Genomic DNA, 22741 nt, shown 5'->3' with positions numbered 1-22741 from the left:
AACAAACTCCTTCACCAACTTAAAGTTAAGCAAAAAGAGGTGCAAAAAGCTTGGGGTACTGTGAAGATATTTAGGAAACAAATTTGTCACAATGGGTTAAGTCTCATTCCTCAGTAAACTGGATTTAACCCTAATGTAAAACAAGAAGAATTAACTGGATGGCCTCACAGTTCACTTCACCACACTGTAAACGTTGATTAATTTACAGTAATTGCTTTCCTCTGTACAAGACAAAAATCAGAACTGAAATAAATGTTCATAAGGTCACAGTTACCAAAATACAAAGGTTAAACACAGAGCTACCTGACCAAAAGGTGCACGTGCTGCAATTCTCTGAAACTCTTTTTTAACGTACTTTACAGTAATACCTTTTTTCTTTCATTAAAATAATTATTATAAAACTATTATCTCCATAAGTGCTGTTTATACAATGTTCTGTAACATGGATTTGGAGGTCACTTCTATTTGGCATCACTTACGAACCTCCTTTGACACTAATCAATACAAAACATTTAATTGCTAGCTTCAAATGTATAGAAGAAACAACAGCTAATACAAATGGGCAATTTCATGTTATGGCCAACAATGGCAGAAATTTGCATGTCAAGAATGCCACACAGATGGCTCCCCATACTTCCATACACCTCAACTGCAGGCAATGACACAACTCACCTTTGGTTAAGCACACGAAATGCCTTGACAAGAAATGTGCCCATTCCTTCAGAAATAGAATTTAATAGCTGTTCTCACATCATTCAGACCAAGCCATGTTCCCAACTGTGTGACTATAGCAGGAAGGCATCAACAATAATTCCTAAAATGTCATTTCTATGGCAAAATATATTTCAATTGTTTAGATAATACTTTGTACCAACATCTACTTAATAAAAAAGAAAAAAAGAAACATCTTTTGCTGTTGCCTCTGCAAAAAAAAATGGGACCTCAGTGAAGGATTTTTTTAAAGTCTCTTTTAGAAAGAAAATATAAGGAAATTGTATCTGAAAATGCCTTCAGTTTCTTTCGTGACTTACAAACAGATGAATAACAGAGAAGGGGTACAGAAGTCCGTAGGCAAGTTTTCTCTTGTTAATTTTAAAAAATTTTCTCTTGTTATTTTAAAACAAACCAAACCAGAAAGTGAGCATACCATTTTTTTTTTTCTTTAGTGAGCTCTACAAAGAGAGCACAACAACATCTCCACAGCTGTGATTTGAGAAAAGTTACATGATGTGAAACCATTTTCAATGGCCAGAAGAGATGCTGCACATCTGAGTAACAGAAGTATGACAGCAAAGCTGGCGGTCTATTTTGTGACCATAACAGCACTAGTTATATTAAGGATGAAATGAGAACAATTAAAGCATCTACCAAAGGCAAAGAAAAGTTAAAGGAAATAAACACAGTAAAGGACTGTTTACATTCGTCAAACAAGAACAGATTGAACTGAGTCACTGACCTCACCGTGCCATTTGTAGTTCCCTGCATCTTCCCTCCTTCATACCTCCACATATGTGAAGAGCTCTCTCTATTTCTCTATTAATGCATCCCAAGTAAAACTGATCTAATTTCTTCTTAAAATCATTTCAAACTGGTGTCACTGTAAAGGATGTTTCTTAGATCAAAACAGTTCTAAAGCTACTTTCTGTCACATTTTTCTTTCAAGTTGAGCTTATCAGCCTGCATTTACCTTCCTCAGTCTTAAGTAACAGTAAATAACTCATATACATGTAGAAAAGAAAAAGCAAAATGCCTGGAACTCCAATGGCTTTCTCAGGTAAGCCCTGGTTGCTAAAATTAGCCAATCCCATTTCTAAATCACAAATGCTGTCAACAGAGATAAAAATTAAAGCTACCACCAAATAAGTAGAACAAGCCAAGTGTAGGAGTTTTGTTTCCTTCCCACGATCTCAAATTGTGCCCTAATTAGCTACCAGAACTCAAACACACTGATTGTTTCCAAGGGCATTTCTGCAGCTATAGCTCCTATATAAAATAAATGACATCAAATCATCAGCACTTCACAAAGCAAATCAGGTTTAAAAAAACAGGCAAAGTAACCATTTTCACTTTAAATCAGAAAATGATTTTAAAGTGCAGATTCTAAATCACAAAATAAACAATGTGGCACTTCAAGTTGAAGTCATTTCAAGTGCTTGAAAGAGACTAAAAACCTGTGAAGCTGTAGCTCAGACACATTGCAGAAACTTGACTTTCCCCACTTGCTGAGCTAATCTAGTAAAAACAATCCAAAACAAAAGATGAAAGAACTCTCAGATGCTCATCTGTTTCACCTTGCTTCATTTTTTACTGAGGTCTAGAACTAGTTTTAGGACTGTTCATGAAATAGTCCTAAAAAGATCCGAGGACCAGAAGATGAACTTCTTAGCTCCCCTAAATATAGCAGCAGTCATGTGGCTATTGCTAAGACCACATCAGCTTTTCCTTGCTAGAATAGTTTCTAAATCTTTCACCCCCAAAATTTCACATTGTGCTTGAATATTCAGTTTCACATGAAATGAAGCATCTCAGACCTAAAACAGTTTAAACAAAAATACACAACCAATTAAAAAAAAAAAAATCAAATCCATAAAATTAGACAGCCCAACAGTCCTACCTATAAACTGTGCTACCAAAAAATAATAATTCTTATTGTATTCAAAAGCAGTCTGTGATCACCAAATAGATACTTATTAGCCATAAGAAAGTAAGATTACTTTTTCTAGGAGTAAATCAGTTTTTAAAAGTCTGAACTTCAGAAGATGAATAGTGCTCTGGAGTAAATTTGTGTTTTGTAATTAGTAAATGCACAAACATAACAAACAATTCATACCACTCCAAGACCAATTCCAATAACTGCAGACTGAACTACTGGCAGTAATAATGCAGATTTGTGAATGCTTGGCATAAACCCAAGTCTTTCCACAACAGCACTGACACTCACCAGAAGATATACCAGGCACCAAGTTTTATTTCACTGATGGGAGAAATAGATTAATATGCATTTTATTTTGCACAGTATATTCAAAACAAAGAGTTAGCCCTGGCATAAAATAGATATTATTTTCCCTAATGGTCGAGTGGAGAAGCTGAAAAAAAGAAGAACTGAAAGCACTTAGACATCGATTCACCAATGGAGGCCATGACAGAAAGTATGATTTCTGGCTGCCAGATTTCCACTGCTGCCTCTGTTCAGTGTGCTTCTGACTTTTAAAGCACATATACCCTCTCTGCAATCCATCATTTACATTGCTTCACTTCTCTGGCAGAGATGTGAGGTTATGATGGTATCAAAGAACAGGATGCTTGCAGTCCGCTCACCGCACCCAAGAGCTGAAGCACACAGCGCTTCTATAATAACCCCGTTTTGTTGAGCCCCTCATCTGAACAGAAACGCCAGGGGCTGTTGGTTTCACTAGGAGTGCTGGCTTTCAGGAGAGACAGCTCAAGAGTGTTTGCAAGATAAAGACATCATTCATCTGGACACTTCCAACAGCAGGCACTAGAAACCTTTGCTCCTACATTTCACCTCACAAACCCTCTTGAAAAATCTCAAGTTTTATGTCTGGAGAGCAGAGCTGGTAGGAAACACAGGACTCTGGCAACACTACCTTGAAAATGGGAGGGACTGCTTTAATCTGAAGCTAAGGCATAACTGGAAAGGAGAAGCAGAAAAGCAGCAGGAAAACCAGGCCAGTATGAAACCTTATTCCAGCCTTTCCAAAGTAGGACATTATTTCCATTAGCAGCCTGTAAGATCTACCACAGAATCTTCAGGTACTGTCAGACCCTCAGAGTAATGCATTTTTTACCTCAAAAGATAACATTAAATGTACCAGCTACTCAACAAGATGGGCTCCAAACACTGTTATTCGAATTCTATTGACACAGTTAATTCATTATTATTATTTACAAGCTGTCAGCTTGCTAAGTCCATTTCAGACTATACTCTAACATACAAAAAGAACTGTGAGTCAGTGTGTTTTCCAAGTCTTCCATTGCTTCTGCATGCCACAATTTTAAAGAGAAGATTCTTCAGAAGTACTTTAATTACTATTTCCTCCTTAGCTAGAATGCATTAATTATAGGCTTTTCCTTCTGATAATAAGAAAACAAAGACAAGTGCAATATGAAAAGTATAAAAAACTTAATTACTGAGTCAGATGCCCTTCAGACGTCACTCTGACTACAGTGAGGAGCAGGAAAATAAAACACACACAACACACACCTATCAGCCTCCAGTTGTTAGATCAGTTATCAAAACAATGTCTTTCCTCAGTGACTTCATTAGGAGGAACTGAACCAGCTAATTAACCTGTTATGTTTTGAAATGTGCTTTTCTAAAGACAGGTAGCCTGCTGATGTATTTATGGCAAACCAGATGTGATAAGTAGTTCTGAATGTAAATGCTTAAGTACAGCATGACTTTGAACTTTGAAGGTCACATACAGTATGCATTAACATCAAGGCTCTTGTGTCAGATGCATCTTCTGTTTTTCACCTATACTTAGGAGGAGGAAAATGAAGTAAGAAAAAATGAGAACCAGTTCTGCGATAACTTGAGAACTGTAATCCACTTGTTCTCATTTAAAGACCTATAACCACTGGAATATTCCCCTAAAATTAAACAAGAAAATGGAATGGGGAATGGTGAAGACATAGTTTCACTCTACTTTTGAACTGCATGTAATTAAACCAGCAGTTCCACCATATGAAAGAATGTTTTTCTCCATTTTTACGGACAATTCAAGCATTTCCTTTAAGAGAGCTGAAGGATTTTCTCTTTATTAACACCTTCTACTTTAAAGCAGCATAGCTGTGACTGCAAACACAAGTCAGAGGGTTGTCTGCTGATCCTTTCTCCAGCTATTATGGGATTTATCTTCCATTCTTCTACATTTCCACTAGCTCTAGGATACAAAGCTCAACAGTTGGGCCTATATGCACAGAAATATACTTCACATACCAGAATTTGATTCAGGCTAAAAAAAAAAAAAAAGCATATTTCAGAGATAAACAACCAATATAGATTTCTTTTTAGCACCACCACGTTCAAATGCAGCACAAATGATAACACCTCCCAGTGAAACACCGAGTTCCACACAATCCCCTCTTACACATAAATAACAAAGCAGACAAGAACACAGACAGACATACATGACATATATTCCAACTCACCCCATTCTAGATACTCGAGGATGTTCTTCTCTCTTCTCAGAGGGGAATTGTTACATTCGTCGTACAGGCAGATGAGTATATCCAGCAAGGTTTCCACGCTGAAGCACTGCCCATTAGTCTGAGTTGGCCCATCCAAAATAAACTGCTCCAACTGCTTCAGACGCACTTCTCCAGACATGGTTGTTTCAGTTTGCAATGGGGTTTCCTTTTTAATTATTATTATTACTTCGTCCAAAAAAAAAAAAAAAATCCAAAAACCAGCTTTTCAAGGTGTTGTTTGAAAAGAAGCCTGCAGTATTCTTACCAAGTGTCAAGCTCTGGTGGTGCCTTATTTACAGCCCACCTCGGCTCCCAGCCTGAGGCTGAGCTCGGGGAAGTTTCAGGCACACACAAACGCTACGTGTGTGAGCGTGTGTATATATATATATGTACATATATAGGCGTATATATAATTTTTTAATTTAAGAAAATAAAGAAAAATCTTCTACTATGCTTAATAAGGAAAAATAGATTGCTTCTTCTGACACTTCAGTGACAATAATCACTCTGAAATCCCACCAGGACTGCCTGACACCGATTTTACCGCGCGTAGATGGATGTAAGCTTTTATATCTTTAAAAACGTCCTTCTCCTTCATTCAAAATTCAGATCATGCAACACAACCCTGAAACGAATCCCACCGCATCATTAAAGCGTAAAAGCCCCATTCCGTCCGCATCGGATTTCGCTTCCAAGAAAGGATCGGAAGGGGGGAAAAAAAAAAAAAAAAAGGAAGAAAAAAACGGGAATAAATATATCTATCGACGTCGGGAGGGAACAACGGGGCGGGGAGCGGCACGGCCGCCTGGGCCTCGGCCTCCCGGGCAGGGGCAGCGCCCGGCGGTCCCCTCGCCGCCGCCGTGGGGGTGGGGCCCGTCCTCAGGGCGCAGCCACGTCCTGCCCCGGGGAGCCGTCCTCCGCCGCCGCCTCCTCCTTACCGAGTCTCCTTTTAAGGCCTTTCAGGGATTGGAAAACGCTCGAGTCTTCATCGCCGCCCTCTCCTCCTCTGCTGCGCCGAAGGGCGGCGGGAGAACGCCTGGAGCCCTGTCAGAGCCGCTCCATAGCCGCCCGCCCCGCTCCTCCTGCTGCTCCTCCGCTGCGCGTCCTGCGGCGGGAGGGAACGCGGCGGCGGCCCCGCTCTGGCTGCGGGCCGGGAGGCCGCGGCGGCGGCGGCTTCACTCCCGGCGGCGAGGAGATGCTCCTCCGGCCTCGCCTCCACAGGCGAAGGGCATCCTTCCTTCCCGGCGTGTGTGTGTGCGCGCGTGCGTGCGCCGAGCGGCGGCGCGGGGAGGGCTGCCTGCCGCCCTTTCTCCCGTTCCCGTCGCCTTCTCCCTGCCTCCCTCCCGCGGTCACACGCAGCAGCCGCCGCCGAGCTCGCAGCTGCCCAACATGGCGGCCGCGGCGGGAGGGGAGCCGCCGCCGAGCGCCGCCGCAGCGCGGGGAGCCGAGCCCGGGCGCCGCCGCTACTGATGGGATTGAGGGGAGGAGGGAAGCGAGGGGGTGGATGCCGGAGCGGGGAATGCAGGGATACGGGCGGGCCCGGGCGGAGGGAGGAAGGGAGGGAGGAGACGGAGTGCGCGAGGGCTGCGCGAGGGCCGCGCGGGAGCTGCGCGCGGGGCTCTGCCGGTGCTGAGGGGAGCGCGCCTGGCTCGGCTCGGCTCGGTTCCCTGAGCGGTTCGGGCCGGGCTCCACCGAGATCGCAGCTGTCCTCACGGGCACCGCCGGAGGCCGTGCTCCGACGGTGCGTCACCGCGGTGTAAAATGGCAGTCGTCGGAGTGCGGGGCGGTGAATGGCCTCGCCTGAGGAGTGGGAGATGTGGGATCGCGCTCGGGCTGAAGTGTCGCCTGCACAGCGGCTCGCAAGTCAAGCTCACTCTTGAAGCAGAGAAAAGGTGGCCCGGGCCACGTGCCGTGCAGTCATGGGTCGTTGGGAAGAAGAAGAGTTCGGCATTCTCTGGAAAGCCGCAAAATCCCAAACCTGCTGGAGCTGAGGGGAAGGAAGCAGCTCAGGCGCGTGTTCTCTTGAGCTGGTAACCAGCACAGAAGGCCTTCAGCTGGTTTTTGCCATAACAAGCACCCATGTAGTTAATCGCTTTGGCTGGTCTACATCTACTGGATGGTGCAATACATAAAATCTATTAGCTAGGTGAAGGAGAAACAGCATTAGGTTTAATCAGAAGTCCCATACAGTTCACTTAGACTTATAGAAAAATGTGTTCAGAATCACTGAAGTGTGTGTGGTGTGAAGCCACAGAGGACAGTGACCACCACCTCATGCTGGCAGGAAGACAGGATGCAGAGTCCCACCGAGAAGAGCCTGCTTTGTGCTGGTAGGCACAGGAAAGTGACCCAAGAGTTGAGGCAACAGCTTGTGGTGAGTGGAGAGATGTACAGTTAAATTAATTCTAAAATCTTACACAGAAACCCTCAGAGAAACATCTTTAGGAACTGATAAAAATGTAAGTGAGTTTGTCATAAGCAGAAGAAATAAAATTAAGCTATGATGATGGGGACAAGGGAAGGGAATGACATACCTGTTGGTATGACAAGAACCATGTGTTGAGATTGGGTGTGCTGTTCATCCTCATCTACTAAAATCTTAGCATTTGTAGTATTTGGCTAGAAAAGACTGCTGAGATGATCATGTCCAACCACCTACCCATCCCCACTGTGCTCACTAACCGCTATCACTCAGTGCCACATCAGCATGTTTCTTGAACACCTACAGGGACAATGGCTCCACCATTAGCATGTTCCAGTGAACCATCACACTGTGAGGAAATGTTTCCTCTTGATGCCAATCTGAGCCTCCCCTCGTACGTCCTGAGGCCATTACTTCATGTCCATCTTCATGGAATGGGTCTCAGCAGTGGTTCCATGATGGGAACCCGTGTTGAGGCTGTGGCTCACAGGCAGTTTTACACCAAGAGTGAGGCGTTTCCTGCTGACTCTCTGCAGATTCTGTGGAAATCAGTATCAAACCTGGGTGTGGAGATGTCTGGTGATGGCAGTAAAAATTGCTGTTGCCAGGGTAGATGGGCCAGATCAGATACCACTTCCTATGGGAGAGCCAAGCATCTGTCAGCCAAGTTTGTATTGAATGTTAACAAATAATAGTGTTGTGGAGGGAAAAAGGAGAACACAAAGAGTTAAAAGGATGTTTGCTCCTTGGATTTTGGCACTGCTTGGTAGGGAAGTGAACTAAAGAACTGCTGCCAGAGATATGATGGGTGTGCATATTTCATTTATTTATTTATGTTACTGTGTTTTCCTCAACCATTAATAAATTCTTCTCATGTTTTAATCACAGACTAAATGTTTGCAAACAAGAAAGAATTACCTCTTAAGGATACCTAGCAAAGGCACTCACTTTCCCTATATTTCTGGTTTTAACATCTATAACCCTTATTTCTATCAAAGGCACTTAGAAGTTACACATTAGGACAGTTCTTTTCAGCCTGCTTCCAGCTCAACTGAGGCTGCAAGAGGTACAGGGTAACTTTTGTGTATTAAAATCATTCAATTTAAGCCCCAACTAAATATTAAAAAAAAAAAAAAAAAAAAAAAAAAAAAAAAAAGTTATCTGTTCTCTAATCATTTGATAGCCTACAATTTGTCCAAAAATATGTGAGCAGTTCCCACAGTGAAGTGTGATGTGCTTGGTAGGCTCCAGCCAGCAGTTCTGTCACAGAAAGTGTGAGGAACAGGTAACAGGAACAGCAACCAGCAGTGCTTTCATTTGCTGAAAATTATCTATGTATAATTCTCACAACAGTCTCATGGGACTTTAGAAATATATTCTCAGTTTTTTAAGAAAGAATGCAAAAGAGACATTGGTCAAGAATATTTAAGAAACTGGCAAAAGGACAGAAGTCTAAAACTCAGAAGTTCTTTATCTCTCTTATGTTCTGTCATGAAGATATACCACATCTTGAAATTACACACACATTATCATGTGTTAGTTCTACTCTATTCTTATTTTAATAAAATCACAATCATACTTGCTTATTTAGCTTTCAAATATTTACAGCACAGAAAAAAATAAGGGATAAAAAGAAATACACATCACACAACAAATTAACAAAGCTGATAGCAACACAGGGAATAGTGGGGAATGAGGAAGCTGCAGCTGAAACAATACAATTTATGCATTAACAATGTGTATGTTGAGTGTTGCAAAACTTGATATTAGCACAGTAGAGTAAACAGGCTTTTCTCTCTGAGGGCATGAGATTTGTTGGCTTTGGTGAAATACTGCAGATATTTGCTAATGTCATGCAAATCATTTAAGAGCAGTCGCTTACTCTTCTCTTATTACTTACACGCTCAGGGATAAGTCCTCAAGAATAGCCTTTATTTGTTCACAAAATTTTGCATCCAGATTTTTCTGTTCTCCAGAACTTCACTTTGTAGACATTGTTTGCACTGATATAGCAGTTTATTTTCTGAGGAAAGTTTGAGCAGTATTCTGTGTGAATACTGTTTAGAGAATGTGTATTTAGACACAAATTGGTTCAATTTGAAAAGGGGTCCTACTGCTGTCATCTGAAAGATGATAGTAACTTTGATTATTATAAGAGAATTCAGATGACTAAGAGTACACACTGGTTGCTGACAAGGATGGTTCTGAAGACATGCATGTGCAAAGTGAGCAGATCTTTCTCTAATATCTGTAGTACTGTCATTCCACATAGATCTTACCACAGGGGAAAGCTTAATCCTAGCTGACAGAGAGATCTCTTCAACGAAGCTAACAGTTCTATCACAGAAGTAAATTAGTCTTTGTACCAATAGCAATGTAGCTAGCAACTTGCTTTAAGGTTGTTAAAAACTTGTAAATCTATTTTTCTTTTCCTCTTTAACTGCCTTACCAAAACCAATTTCTCTAGTGAGGTCTACAGTAAAGTCAAAGTACAAGTTTTACATGGTACCTGGCAAAATCAGTACTTATTATTTACTTATTCCCAAAACGGTGATTGTAAATGTATATGTATGCATAAACATTGTAAATAGAGTGCTATTTTTCTCTTCTCTCATGCTTCTTTTATTGCTCTTTAGAGACTCATTTACAGTGCTATTTTCTGTGAATGGCTGAACTGATTAATTTTACCAAGGAGACAAATTTCATCATAGTGATCTCACTTTACTGGTTCAGTATCAGCTTCACTCCTTTGATTTAGTCTTCATTTAAAGTTAATGAGAAGATCAGGATACAATTTTCTGTAAAGATATGAAGTGCTTTTGTCCTTACTGAAGTATCCAAGGATGCTGTGCTGTGGAGAGAAACAAAAATAACCTCTGGGATTAAGGTAGAGGAAAAGAAACAAAATTACATTTATAATACATGGAATTGCCATTATTTTGAATCCTGGAAACTGATAAAAATCACATCAGATAGTCTTTAAATAGGACCTTGTTTGCAGTCCGAGACCCTCTCTTGTTTTTACGGTCTTCGATATCTGCAGTTTTTCAAACCTGTGGCCCCTCCATAGTCTTTTTATCTCCTGTGGATTCCTCTGTCTATGCTGAAAGTTTCTTCTACCATCTTCAGAATCTGTTACCACCTTAGAATATTTAACTCTCATCAAGAAACTACAGTCTCTTGAATGGAGCTATTTAATAAGGTGGAACTCTTCAGCAGGCCAAGTTGCTTTTCATATTGAAGTGTTATCAGGAAAAGCACGTGTTTGTCTGTGTAGCTGGATGGAAACATACGTCTGCCTTTACAACATGAGGCACTGCAAGAAAATCCATTGATTCAATAGAAAAGTGAATAAATTTATGAGGTCTGCTCTGAAAGTAATGCCTCCTATTTTATTTTGTTGCCCACGATATCATAGGTGGATGTTGGTGGGATGGCAGTAGAGGTGAAACCCTCCCACCAATATTCCACTACATACTGTCACTGTGCAACAGATGGCAGCAGAGGGGCGGTCTGTCTGAATGGCATGTGATATGGAAGTGTGTATGGAGCAAAGGTGTGAACTGAAGTCCTCTGTGCAGAAAAAATGGCCCCCATTGACATTCACTGACAGTTGCTGAATGTTTTTGGAGGCCAAACAGTGGACTGTGATCACAGTGAGGTGCTGGGTTTCAGCAGTGGCAGCAGTGTCATGAAAGACAAGCCACATTTCAGACAGTCATGCAGATGTTTGTAAGTGTGACATGCAGGCTCTTGTTCATCGCTGGTGAAAAAGCACAGCTAGGGGTGGTGACTATTTTGAAAAAGAGTGTTTTGTAGCTGAGAATTTGCTCTATCGAATAGCACTATTATACTCTTTGTTGTCATTTCCATTGAAGTAAGCAGGAGGCATTACTTTTGGAGCAGTGTGTGTATAATTGGTGCCTATTCAACACAAGTATTGCTCATCTTCCAGTTGCAATAGCTCAGCGTGAGAGCTGCTTCTAAGCAAAACTTTATTTGAAATATTTCGTAATTTCTACTGATCACAATCAAGACTTTAATTATCAGAACTTCTAAAACCAGTATCTTTTATTCTAGTAAACAGTCAGTACAGTATTATGATTTTAAGCAAAAAAGTGGTTATTGTCCAGTGGATATGAATGCAGTGAGGGCCTAACTGTGAAAGTGTTCTTAAAAAAACAAAACAAACTACTACTGTCATGTAAGTAACAATGATGAATTAGACAAAGAATGAGGAAATCTGTGACTAAGAGATCTTTGACAAGGGAAGGAAGCGGGATGAACTGAGGAAAAATGGGATACAGATGAGAGAAGGAAGGAGAGTGGTGATTAATTCGGAGATCATAAGGGAGGGAAGAGTAATTTAGACAAGGGAAGCCAACAGCAAGGAATTTGGCAAGAGTGGGAGAAAAGTCTATAAACAGAGAGGGGGAAAAAAACTGATTCATAAAAAAACAGCAAATTCTGTGCTAAAATGAAAGCAAGCCCACCAACAAGCGTAACTGGGAGTGTAGGATTGATCTGGTTAGCTTGTATCAGAGAAGGGCTCAGTGTACTCAGTTCATTATAAAAGGGAACGTGAGAGATCACAAGTTGCTGTCAATTTCCCCAGGGTCTTGTAGTTTTTTCAATTTAGAAGTCTGACCAGTTCCATTTCGTTCCTTGTTTTAAAGCAATATTGCAATCTACTTAAATTTCAACTGAAAGAACACTGATACGTTAATAGCATCAGTATGCCTATTTTATTTATGCGTAACTTTAAGCAAGAAGGCTTAAATGTGTGTTTCGTTAGTAAAATAGAGATGACAGTGACTGTTACAATTCAAGCAGGAGTGGGTGATTTCAGTCAGAGATAAGACACAAGGTAAAGAGACACCTCTGTATTGAGCTGAGAATTGAAATCACACTATAATGTGTTTCTCAAAAATTGGCAGGCATTTTTAGTTTGTAAAATGTCTCTGTCTTAAGTGAGTACAGTTACTATCAATCATCTTGTTTTAATTATATTATGGCAATGGTTCAGCTCTTAACAACTAGAAGTCAGCACCTTTATTATTTGCCACTAAAACAGTTTGTGGATTGATTCCTTATGCAGTGAAAACTGATAGAAAAATGAAGTGCTCTACAAAGAGACTTGTGGAAATCATTTGTTGTAAATAAAAATCACCCCCACTCACCAATAAATTGGGGTTACCTCATGAAGAAAGAAGATCTTGAGAAGAAATGGGCAACAGAAGAAAATCAGTGTTCAGTCATGATTCTTCACAAACCAGTGGCAAAAAGGCTTCCTTGATCTCAGCAAGAACATAAGTGAACATGTAGTACCTTCTGAAGCAACAACAAAAAAGGTTGGACACAGATTTATTTATAATGGGAATGATTTACATCTTTGCACAATGTCAACCATTTTTCTTTGCATACTATCACAAATTAAGAAGAAATGATTATATGGAAAGGTTAGCAGTGGGATTCCAACTGCATTTTGAAGTAGAAAAAGAGAAATATTTGTAGTATATTAGTCAGAAGTGTGAACATAACATTGGCTCAGAGCCTTGTGTGTGGACATTGAGGCCTATGCACTGGAAATAATTGAACTTGTGGGAAATTATTTTACTTGTGGAAGGAGCTGCTCCCCAGGGGTACAGCCTCATTAACAGTGAAAAGTAACCTTTCTTATAAATGTGAGAGTGGATCTGCTAATAGGAGTGCTCCCCATCTGCCTCAGTGTGAAAAAGCAAAGTTAGCAGTGAATCCATACATAATTCTTTAAAGTACCCAAATCACCTTCGCACAAATAAACTGGGGTCCATTTTGTCCTCTCAAGATCAAAGGGAGGGACAGTCTTTAGCATATGAGCAAAGACAAGCTCAAGCATCTTGGCTGTGGACAACAACCTCTACCAATGGGACACATACAGGTCAGGAAGATGTTTGTCTGTCGTCACAGTCATTCAGCTGGAGAGAAGTTTAACTTGTAGCGAAAGTTTCCCAAGGCAAATATGTTACTACAGATTGCACTGATTCAACTAAATCAGTCAAACCGAAGATGAGGACTAGGAAATACTAATTCAGAGAAAACATTTCCAATCACAGTAAGCTTCAGAAATCCAAAACTTTGTAGTCTTTTGGCTGATCTTCAGTTTTTGCCAAGGTGACTAAAATATAACTGGCAAGCTTCACATTTACCTAGCTTTCCAAAGTTTTGATGAAGGGAGGGAAATAGGGTACTATAATAGAAGCTAGGTTCATCCTTAACCACAGGTTGCTGCCTCCCCTTAACATTCCCACACTATACCAAAGACACAGTACATGAATTAAATGAATTAAAATCATAACATAAAATGGAATTTGTAAAACAGAAATCTTACTCATAATATAGCTGGATCTCAAAACTTTTCTTCCTCAAACATGGCAACTGGCACCTTTTGCCCAGAAAACTATCAATTTCCAAGGTCCAGTTGGCTTCACTGACTGAGTCCAGAGTTTGTTGTGATTGAGTCCTTGACCCTCTCCGGAGAGTCTCTCCGGTTTTCATTTCAGAGGCTGTAAAAGTTGTGTGTGTGTGTATAGGTAAAAATGAAAATTAAGGAGATGAGCTACATTGCTGCTGCTGAACCTCGTCCTCCCTTTGGTCAGAGACTCTGACAGACCTAGAGCACAGAGCCTTAGGATGTTTAATTTATTGTTCTCTTTGCACTAAGGCCTTTCCTAAGATGTAATTCCATTACCCTACAGTAAAAGTGATAATAAGGAGGTTTGTGATTCACAGTAAAGCACTGTGTCTTGTTTAAGTTAACAAGTACCTAAGTGCTCTGCTGAATGGGGGCCAAGGGTGGATTACTGAGAGAACTGGGCAGTCTTCCCATCTCCAGACAGTTCACCAAGTAGCCCCAGGTTAATCTTGTTGTTGCTCTATGCCTTGGTTTCCTGCACATGTTTACCATAGGGTTTATATTTGGACGGGTAAAGACAGGGAGATAATGAGAGAACATGAAAAATTACTTCAGAGCATCATAGAAGGGAAATGTGTTAAAGAGAAAGAACTCTTCTCTTTTGAGTGTACACTGTGATATGAATTTCTTATTATTTTTTTTTCAGCATATTTTCTAATTTTTTTAGGAAAATTTTGGGTAGCTTATCTGCAGAGTCCACTTGTACTTGAAACGGTTCAAGCATAGCCTGAGTCCTACAGAAACTGATGGAAGATCCAGTATTGCATGAAGCTAGCAGTCCCAGCTGTCTCAGGATGGGTTGCCTTTAAGCGATCTTGTCATTCTCCTAGCACTGGACTACTATAGGACACAGTTCCAGCAGTTTTTGTCCAGGCTGTTGCCTTTGTGCCATACAGCAGCCTGAAAAATTAACTCAGCCCACTCTGCAGTGGCTTGTTAAAAAGTAACTGGAGCAAAGCTTTTGGCAGTCTCTGCCTGGCCTGCACTGGGAGAATTTCCTTTGATCAGATAGGGAGCTTTTAAGGCTGTTTCACATTTCTCTGACTCTTACCTGGCAGAAAGTGGATAGAGAAAGGGCTAGAGTGTCACTGTGGAGACCTTTTTATTGATATGAGAGAGTCCATGTTTCCCCATAAAAGTTTGCAAGAACAGCCTTTTCTTTTTATGTTTTTTCTACTTTGAAATTGCTATTATGTTTTGCAAAGTTAGAGCAAAATAGCTTAGTATATTAAATTGAAAGAGAGATATCCAGAATTCATATAACTACTGTATCTTTCAATACAGAAGAAATTAGCAGTAAAAAATCTTAACCGAGACTAGATTTTACTAGAATAATACTTGATAGCATGCTAAGGAAGTAAGAAAACAAAAACATGATAATCCATTTTATGCAAGATAAAAGCTGAGGTAAGATATTCTGATGGATAACTTATTGCCAGCACCACTGTGGAAATCTTCCTATTACACAGTAATTCACAGGCATTGTTTATGAAGCTAGAAAATGCAAAATAGTACTTTTTCAGGGATTTTGAGCTATGGATCTGTAAGAGAATCAGCTTTATACCAGGGCCATATTTTGTTTATCCATAGATAAAGCACTGCGCCATACTTCTGTTTCTGTCACCTCCTCAAAAACTTTCTGCAGGTGTTTCCTGGTTCCTGAGTTCTGCAGATTTAGAACCAAAAAAGACCAAAGAGCAGCAAATATCAGCAAGATTTCCTTTTTCTACTGCACACTCACTGGTCAATCCAGCAAGAATTAGCATCAAATTGAAATAACTAATTGTGCTCCCCTTTGTTCAAGGAGGAGGATTCTGAGATTCAAGTCTCACCCCTGACACTAGCTCAATTCATGTGTGTATAATGCATGAGGTAGATGGGGCCAGTGTACAGGTAAAGGATTAACATCAGTGGGGAGCAAGCTGTTGCCAACTCCTCTGGCATAACTGTGGGTTTGAAGGCTTATTTCCTTACTTCTTTTACAGCAAGTGAAAGGGAAAATCCAATTGACCAGTGGAAGAAATGGAAACACTGTCGGTGAAAAGGGGTTTGTGGAAAGGAGTTTATGAGTAGGCTGTATCTTGCTAATGCAGTCCTCTCCTTATGTAGCTTTCAATACCCATGCTTCCATCTTTGTTAGGGGTGCTTAGAGGAGAGCAAGAGATACCATTCTGTTCTGGTGATTTCCAACTGTGGGGAAGATCGCCTGAGCTGTTTGCCAGATAGTATGACCTATCATCTCTACTTAATATATGGCTGCAACCAACCAGGCAAAAAATCAGGAATTAAAAACTGACCTTTGTAATCTCCAAGCATAATGTGTGGGAAGATCACTCTGACATACGGGATGTCCAAGGCAGAATTTGCCTTAGTTGGAAACAAACTATTTAGAGAAGACATAATGCAGGGGCAAATCTTATGACAGAAAGCAAATTCAAAAGATAAGCATATTATTTAATACATAGCAATGAAGTTTCAGGGAAAGAAGGAAAGAAAGAAGGAAAGAAAGAAGGAAAGAAAGAAGGAAAGAAAGAAGGAAAGAAAGAAGGAAAGAAAGAAGGAAAGAAAGAAGGAAAGAAAGAAGGAAAGAAAGAAGGAAAGAAAGAAGGAAAGAAAGAAGGAAAGAAAGAAGGAAAGAAAGAAGGAAAGAAAGAAGGAAAGAAAGAAAGACAGAAAGAAAAAAAAGCTGCAAGTGCTGGTGATATCCATTCTGTGCATTGTTCAAGCCAGGCTGGAGGTTGGTCCTGGAGCTAATGAAAAGGATATGATTCATTTCTTACTGAAACTACACTAAAATTTCTGTGAAACAATACAAAACATTAATAAAGTGAGTTACATCAAAGTATACATACATCAGCAACGTAATGTTGCTTAGATATAGAAAGGAATACATGGACTGTAATTACAGTACCATAGAATAATACAGCTTACGTATTTAGGTATTTCAGCTGTCCAGCAGCACTTAAGGATCTTTTAGCATATCCATTCCATTTGCATATGATATATGTAAATTAATATGACACTAACTCATACCTATTTCTGCATGTGTAAATCTAGTATGCTTGTATATACATGCATATATAGATATGATATAAGCGCATATTCATTCAGACCATTTTAATATAGTTTAAACACTGTGCCAAAAATGTACACCATCTGTTTTCAATCAAAATAGCCCATTTCAGAGGAAGGGAGTGTTGTCTGGTGATCAGAGCAGGGAACTAAAGAGTCAGGACTCATGGATTCCATTCCAGAATCTGCCAGGTCTTGGCCATGTGGTTTTGACAAGGTCTGCAAACTTCTGTGCAGCCTGCTTTCCCCATTTGCAGAACAAGGCAGTATCTACTCATAGGATGTTGCAATGGAAAACATAATTAACATATGCTTGGAAAAATAGAGAAGTTCTTGTTATATCATCATGATTTGTTTGAAGAGTGGAATTTAGTTTAGAAATACAGTAATGGATTTGTTGTAGAAGACATACAGCAGTGTGTAGCTATTACAGCTATTTTGTGCACATGTGGGTAGCCTAAATTTTGAATAATAAAACCTACAATAAAATTAATGGGAAAAAAATAGTTCTCAGTACTCTGTGAATCCAGCCAATACTGTAAAAGTTTTCACACTCTGTTGAACAGGGTTTCCATGGTGACAGCTGCACACTACTAGATGAAATATGTGCTGTACCTAATATTCATCCTGAAGCAGAAAAATACCAGTGAGTATTGGAATTTTCTGGCAAGTTCCCTGTAACAAAAGCTTAATTCCACTGAAGATTATGACAAGACTCCTGTTAACATAATTAGGACAAGATTTCATCTTATCCACTTCTCATAGCTGCAACACACCTCTTAAGAAGATAGCAGAAACTCATCAGACCTTCCCATCAATGAATCTCTTGGGCACACTGGATACATTGTCACCATAGGAAAGAAAAATGTATTTTCCAGTACTCTTCAGGCTGAGATGGACTGCCTGAACTGGGCTTTGGTGGAAGTGCTTCAGGGATCATAGTAGGAAAAGCAGGGAGGATGCTCTGTGCTTTGTCCTCCAGTGTGCTCACCTACCACTGCTCAAACACCTTTGGTTCCCTAGAGAGTGCATACCTTTGTGGTGCTATGCCATGCCTTTCCTCTGGAGATCTGAGGCACTTTCCATGGGATGAGAAATGCTGTATAGAAATATGAATATATTTTAACATCTATGTCTTTGTCACAAGAGATGGGCTGATTTTCTTTGATTTTGGTGCTTTTGACAAATCTTGTTCCCCAGATTTTACCTTCTGTCACGTAAGTGTGCTGTAGCTTAAGTAAAGCTTCAAAGGTACACCTAGGATCTTATTATGTACATGCCTAAAAAAAGCCAGTTGCTCATCCAAGAGGACTAGTATTGTTACTTTAGCACGTATCTAACTAAGTAATAGGAGACAAAGGAATCTGAGTCTTACAGTTATCTGTTGAATTTTCACATTTGTTGCTCAGTAGAAAGGTTCTTAATCTAAGCAAGGACAATGTGTTTTGAATAGGTTTGTATCAAAGTGTTGAAGATAACAAGCTTACTAACCAGGATAAACTTTTCTTTAGTTCTTTAACTGTTGTAAAATCATGTTCCTCTTTAAAGAATTTACATTTGCCAACTAAACACACATTGGCTTCTGATATTAGGTTATCAGTGGTGCAAAGCACCAGATAGAGAGACTTGGACTAGGAAAGAAGGGTAAGGTTTGTTGGAGGTGACCAAGCATCAGAACCCTGCTTTCTGTATCAGATAATCAGGACCTAACAGCAAGAGGTGAAATATCTAAGAGATACATCTCCTGTGTGCAGTAAATAAGTGCTGTTTGTTCAATTGGTTCATGCAGTGTAGTTATACAAATGCACCAAAGAGCTCTTCTTGTGTAGAGGCTTGACATCCTGGGAAGAGAGAAGCTTTTCTGTTATGGCACATTTGTCTTTCTATCTCTCTGCTGTGACTTCTGATAGACAGACATGAGATCAGGGACTATTGCCAAAGGAGTATAGCAACTAATCATGTGTCTGGGGCCAAGAGACAGAGGTAAGGAGTTGATGAAGATTGCAGCCTCTCTACTTGTCCCACATGGCAGGGAATAGATTCCTGGGTCTGATGTTGAATGGTTGGACAGAGGAAGAGAAGGGAGTGCCAATGAACTCAGCTGCCTACAAAGACAGGAATTGTCACAGGTGGTCCTGAACAGCCACTTGTACCAACCCAGAGCAAAAAGACTTGACTTTTGCATTACATATCACTCCCTAAGCCCAAAAATTGTTCTGCTCTCTCTGGCTGATGGCATTCCCAGGAATTTATAACTGAGATAGAATTTGTTCTGTTTTGTAATATCCTTTCATATATACAGGGATTCCTCCTGATAGAGTCAAGGCCTCAAGGCTGGTTCATGAAAATTCCTGAGAAGTGGAAGAGTGGAAGGAGACAGGAGAAGGAAGCATGCTTAAGCACCTTATTCAAGTCAGAGAGGTACAGTTTATCAGTGACTTTTAACTGATGGAAGCTGAGGTGTTTCTAGCTCAAAGGCAACATTACTGACTACAGAGTTAAGATGAATTACTGAAGGTGAGATGCTGTTTAATGTTTTATACATAAATACACTACACTAGCTCACTAGTTTTGCTGTTCTTAGGCAGATGCTACCCAGTGCGATAGTCTGACATAATCAATAGCTGTTGTTTCAGCATTGAAAACATGCTGAGGTTGTCACAATATACTGTAACATATTTTGCCTGGGGGTTGAGTAGGGCAAGCTTATACCCTTTTTTTTTCCAGCTTCTGCCACTGTGTTGAATCCTTTCTCATATACAAAGTGCAAAAGCAAGGCTTAAGGCAAGATATGCCTGATAGTAAGGCAAATCTTCAAAAATAGTATGTGTGTAATTTGGATCTGAATTTGGGGTTGATATCCAGCCTCTACTTCTGCTTGCTTATAGTTCCCCGGTGTCTGGATTGTTGTGAGAAACATCTCAGGTGTGACAAAGTAGCAGGGATTAGCTATGTCAGACAAAACTTCTGCTGTTACAGCAAAGAAAACAGAACATACAGAGAGAGTGCCTGTACACTTCAAACCACAGCCTTCCTAGACTTCTTCCAGGTCTGATGGGGATCCAGATGCAAAGGAGCTCTTCCAAAAAAACAAACCTTGGCTCTCAGTGCTTCATGCTGCAGAGAATTATGCGGTTTCTGAAACTCTTCTTTGAGAACACTTGTTTTCCCGATGGTGTTACTTCATGGGCTGCATTTACTTTTTCCATTTTGTTCATTCTTACCGGTGTATATATATTCAGAGTCATGCTCTAGGAATAGAAGTTCCTTTCCCCCTTTCCACACTAATCCTTGTAACCTGCACTCAGGGTAGGGGCAGAAGCCAACGTTTAACACTTAATTTGGGTGTAATTCCTGCCCACCTTCTCCTTCTTCCCATGTCACTTGTCCCTTTATTAGATTAACTACAGAGAATGAAGTGCAAATGGGTTCTTTCTAACAGCTTTGTAACACATGGTAATGAAAGGAGCCAAGTGAGAAAACAGAGTGTTTGGCTCCAGGAGTGGAAAACAAAACCTTCTACCTTCATGCACGGATTTGAATCTAACTCATCTCAGTAACAGCCTAGGACGTTATTATGAGCAGATTATTTGTTAGTCTGAAATAGTTCAAGTCCACTACACCGGCTAATAAAACACAGAACCCCAGGGTCTATGAGTAGGACCCAGCTCAGGCTTAGCTGTCAGGGTAGTGTGACTGCCTCCATAGGAACACTGCATGCTGTCATCACGTTTCTGGCAGCAGTATCTTCCCTGTCAAAGAAATGGTCATGTCATGCTGCCCCATCATGTTGGCCTTTCTCCTGGTGGGGAATACTGAAGATACCATAGTTTGTAAGGAGATAAATTCCACCTTTTAGAGGCACAGGAAGTACATTATGCACAACACATAGGACCTAAGGGTCAGAGAGAAAACACAAATCTTTGTGGAGAAGAACAACACTTCCAGAAGATCCTGGCATTTGAAAGCTAGCTGCCTTTTTTGTTTGTTTGTTTGTTTTTGGTTTTGTTTTTCATGTGGAAGGTGCAAGAAGAACTTCTCAAATACCCTTGTCCTTCCAAAAGAAGCTAGCTTTAGCTTTCAGATACTGTTTGGAAGTTGTTACTCAATAGTCTCTTACCTTCTTAGATGGCTAGAGCACATCCAGCTTGCTGGGAACTGATATCTTGTATAGATGTCAAGATCCAGGCATATGTATAGACACTGTGGAGTCACAGATCAAGCTGAGGGTCCAGCTTGATTTTTCACAACACTTTGGATTCTTCAAGGGAGGCCACCCAGTCCAAACAACAGAGGTGCTGAAGATACTCAAGACCTCAACAAAAAAAAAAAGTTCCAAAACAACATTATTCAGATTGTTATGTTCACTTACTACTGTGTTTCCAGCAAGAACTATCTGCCAATAATAGATATTCCTAGTCTAATGGAGATATCACTGTGATACATCAGATCTGCACAGTTTAACTATTGCTTATCCATCTTGGTTGCCAACGTAGCACAGGGTTTTCCCAGAGAGTTTTGTTGGAGGAAGACTGCACACCAATATTTTTGCCTAATTGCAGCCGTTATGTATTCAGATAGATACAGAACCATGGCAGTATGAACGGATGGAAAATTAAAATGGCTTTTAAATACCATTGAACAGGTGCATTTTAAACAGCCTTGAATGATCTTCTCTTGCAAGGAAGCAGCTGCATAGGTATGTTCCTAAACGTCCTGGAAGAATAGACCTCGTATAGTTTGGTCTCAGTCTTATGTAGATTCTGTTGTATCTGTTAAACTGTAAAACCACATTATGTCTATTTTAAAGATGGGAGAGCCATAGTAAAGCCTTTGTTTTAGACTATTTTGCCAAATTTTTCTCTCTGAATACTTTCAGTTTGATAGGAGGCATCTGCTGTATTAAAGAACAACAATCCAAGTAAAGCACCTACACTGATCTGACTTTCCCTACTCGATTAACAAGAAAGGTTAAAAACAAGATGAGGCTCTAGTTTCTCTTCAAAAGGACAGAAACTTCTTTCAGTTTCTTGTACCTGTAATGAATGTAGAGTTGCTCAGGAACAACTTCAATTAAACCAACTGTTTCCTCTGCATAATGATCCATTCACAAGAGTAATTTATCAATATTAACATTTAGAATCTATTTCCAGAACTGATGTTCTAAAGTGTGATTAATTTGTTACAAGATTGAAATAATTGCTTAGAACACCTTAACAGACCTTTCCAGGTAACAAGACATTTGTGAATGTCAAATTACTATCAGTTTCAAAATGCACTTACTCACTGTTCCTCCAAGTGAAAAGCAATCTTACCTTATAAATGTGAAATGTCACTGCTACCATCTATCAGAATAGAAATATTTTTTTAAAATGTATTTAGCTCTTTCCTTAAGGTTTTTTTTTTTTCTTTTTCAGGAGATGTAGAAACAAAGTTCTTTATCATGCGTAGAGAATACATTTGTAAAAAGGTATCTCACTACTGGAACCCTAAAAAAAGATGTTTCTCTGGTGTATTTGAGGGTTTGCCTCTCAAAATTCAGTCTTCCCCAGTTCCACAAACTCTTGATTTTTACATTT

The 22741-nt window shown here is 40.1% G+C and overlaps 1 protein-coding gene across 7 annotated transcripts in view; it reads right to left on the bottom strand.

Annotated features, from left to right (window-relative positions):
- CDC42BPA (CDC42 binding protein kinase alpha) overlaps positions 1–6810 on the bottom strand; it is a 154869-nt gene extending 148059 nt beyond the window's left edge. For 2 of the 7 annotated variants that reach the window (XM_090134797.1, XM_090134798.1), the window contains exon 1: positions 5176–6810. In XM_090134797.1, coding sequence (XP_089990923.1) covers positions 5176–5353 — 178 coding nt within the window. In that variant the 5' untranslated portion in view covers positions 5354–6810. The remainder of the gene's footprint in view (positions 1–5175) is intronic. The other 5 variants (XM_090134794.1, XM_090134796.1, XM_090134800.1 and 2 more) reach the window with 5 other exon arrangements.
- Between the last annotated feature and the right edge of the window lie 15931 nt (positions 6811–22741).

The sequence above is a fragment of the Phasianus colchicus genome, chromosome 2 (assembly GCF_987193195.1).
Source record: "Phasianus colchicus chromosome 2, bPhaCol1.hap1.1, whole genome shotgun sequence".
Lineage (NCBI taxonomy): Eukaryota > Metazoa > Chordata > Aves > Galliformes > Phasianidae > Phasianus > Phasianus colchicus.
Note: the sequence above shows the minus strand (reverse complement) of the source record. Positions and strands in the feature narration are given on the sequence as shown.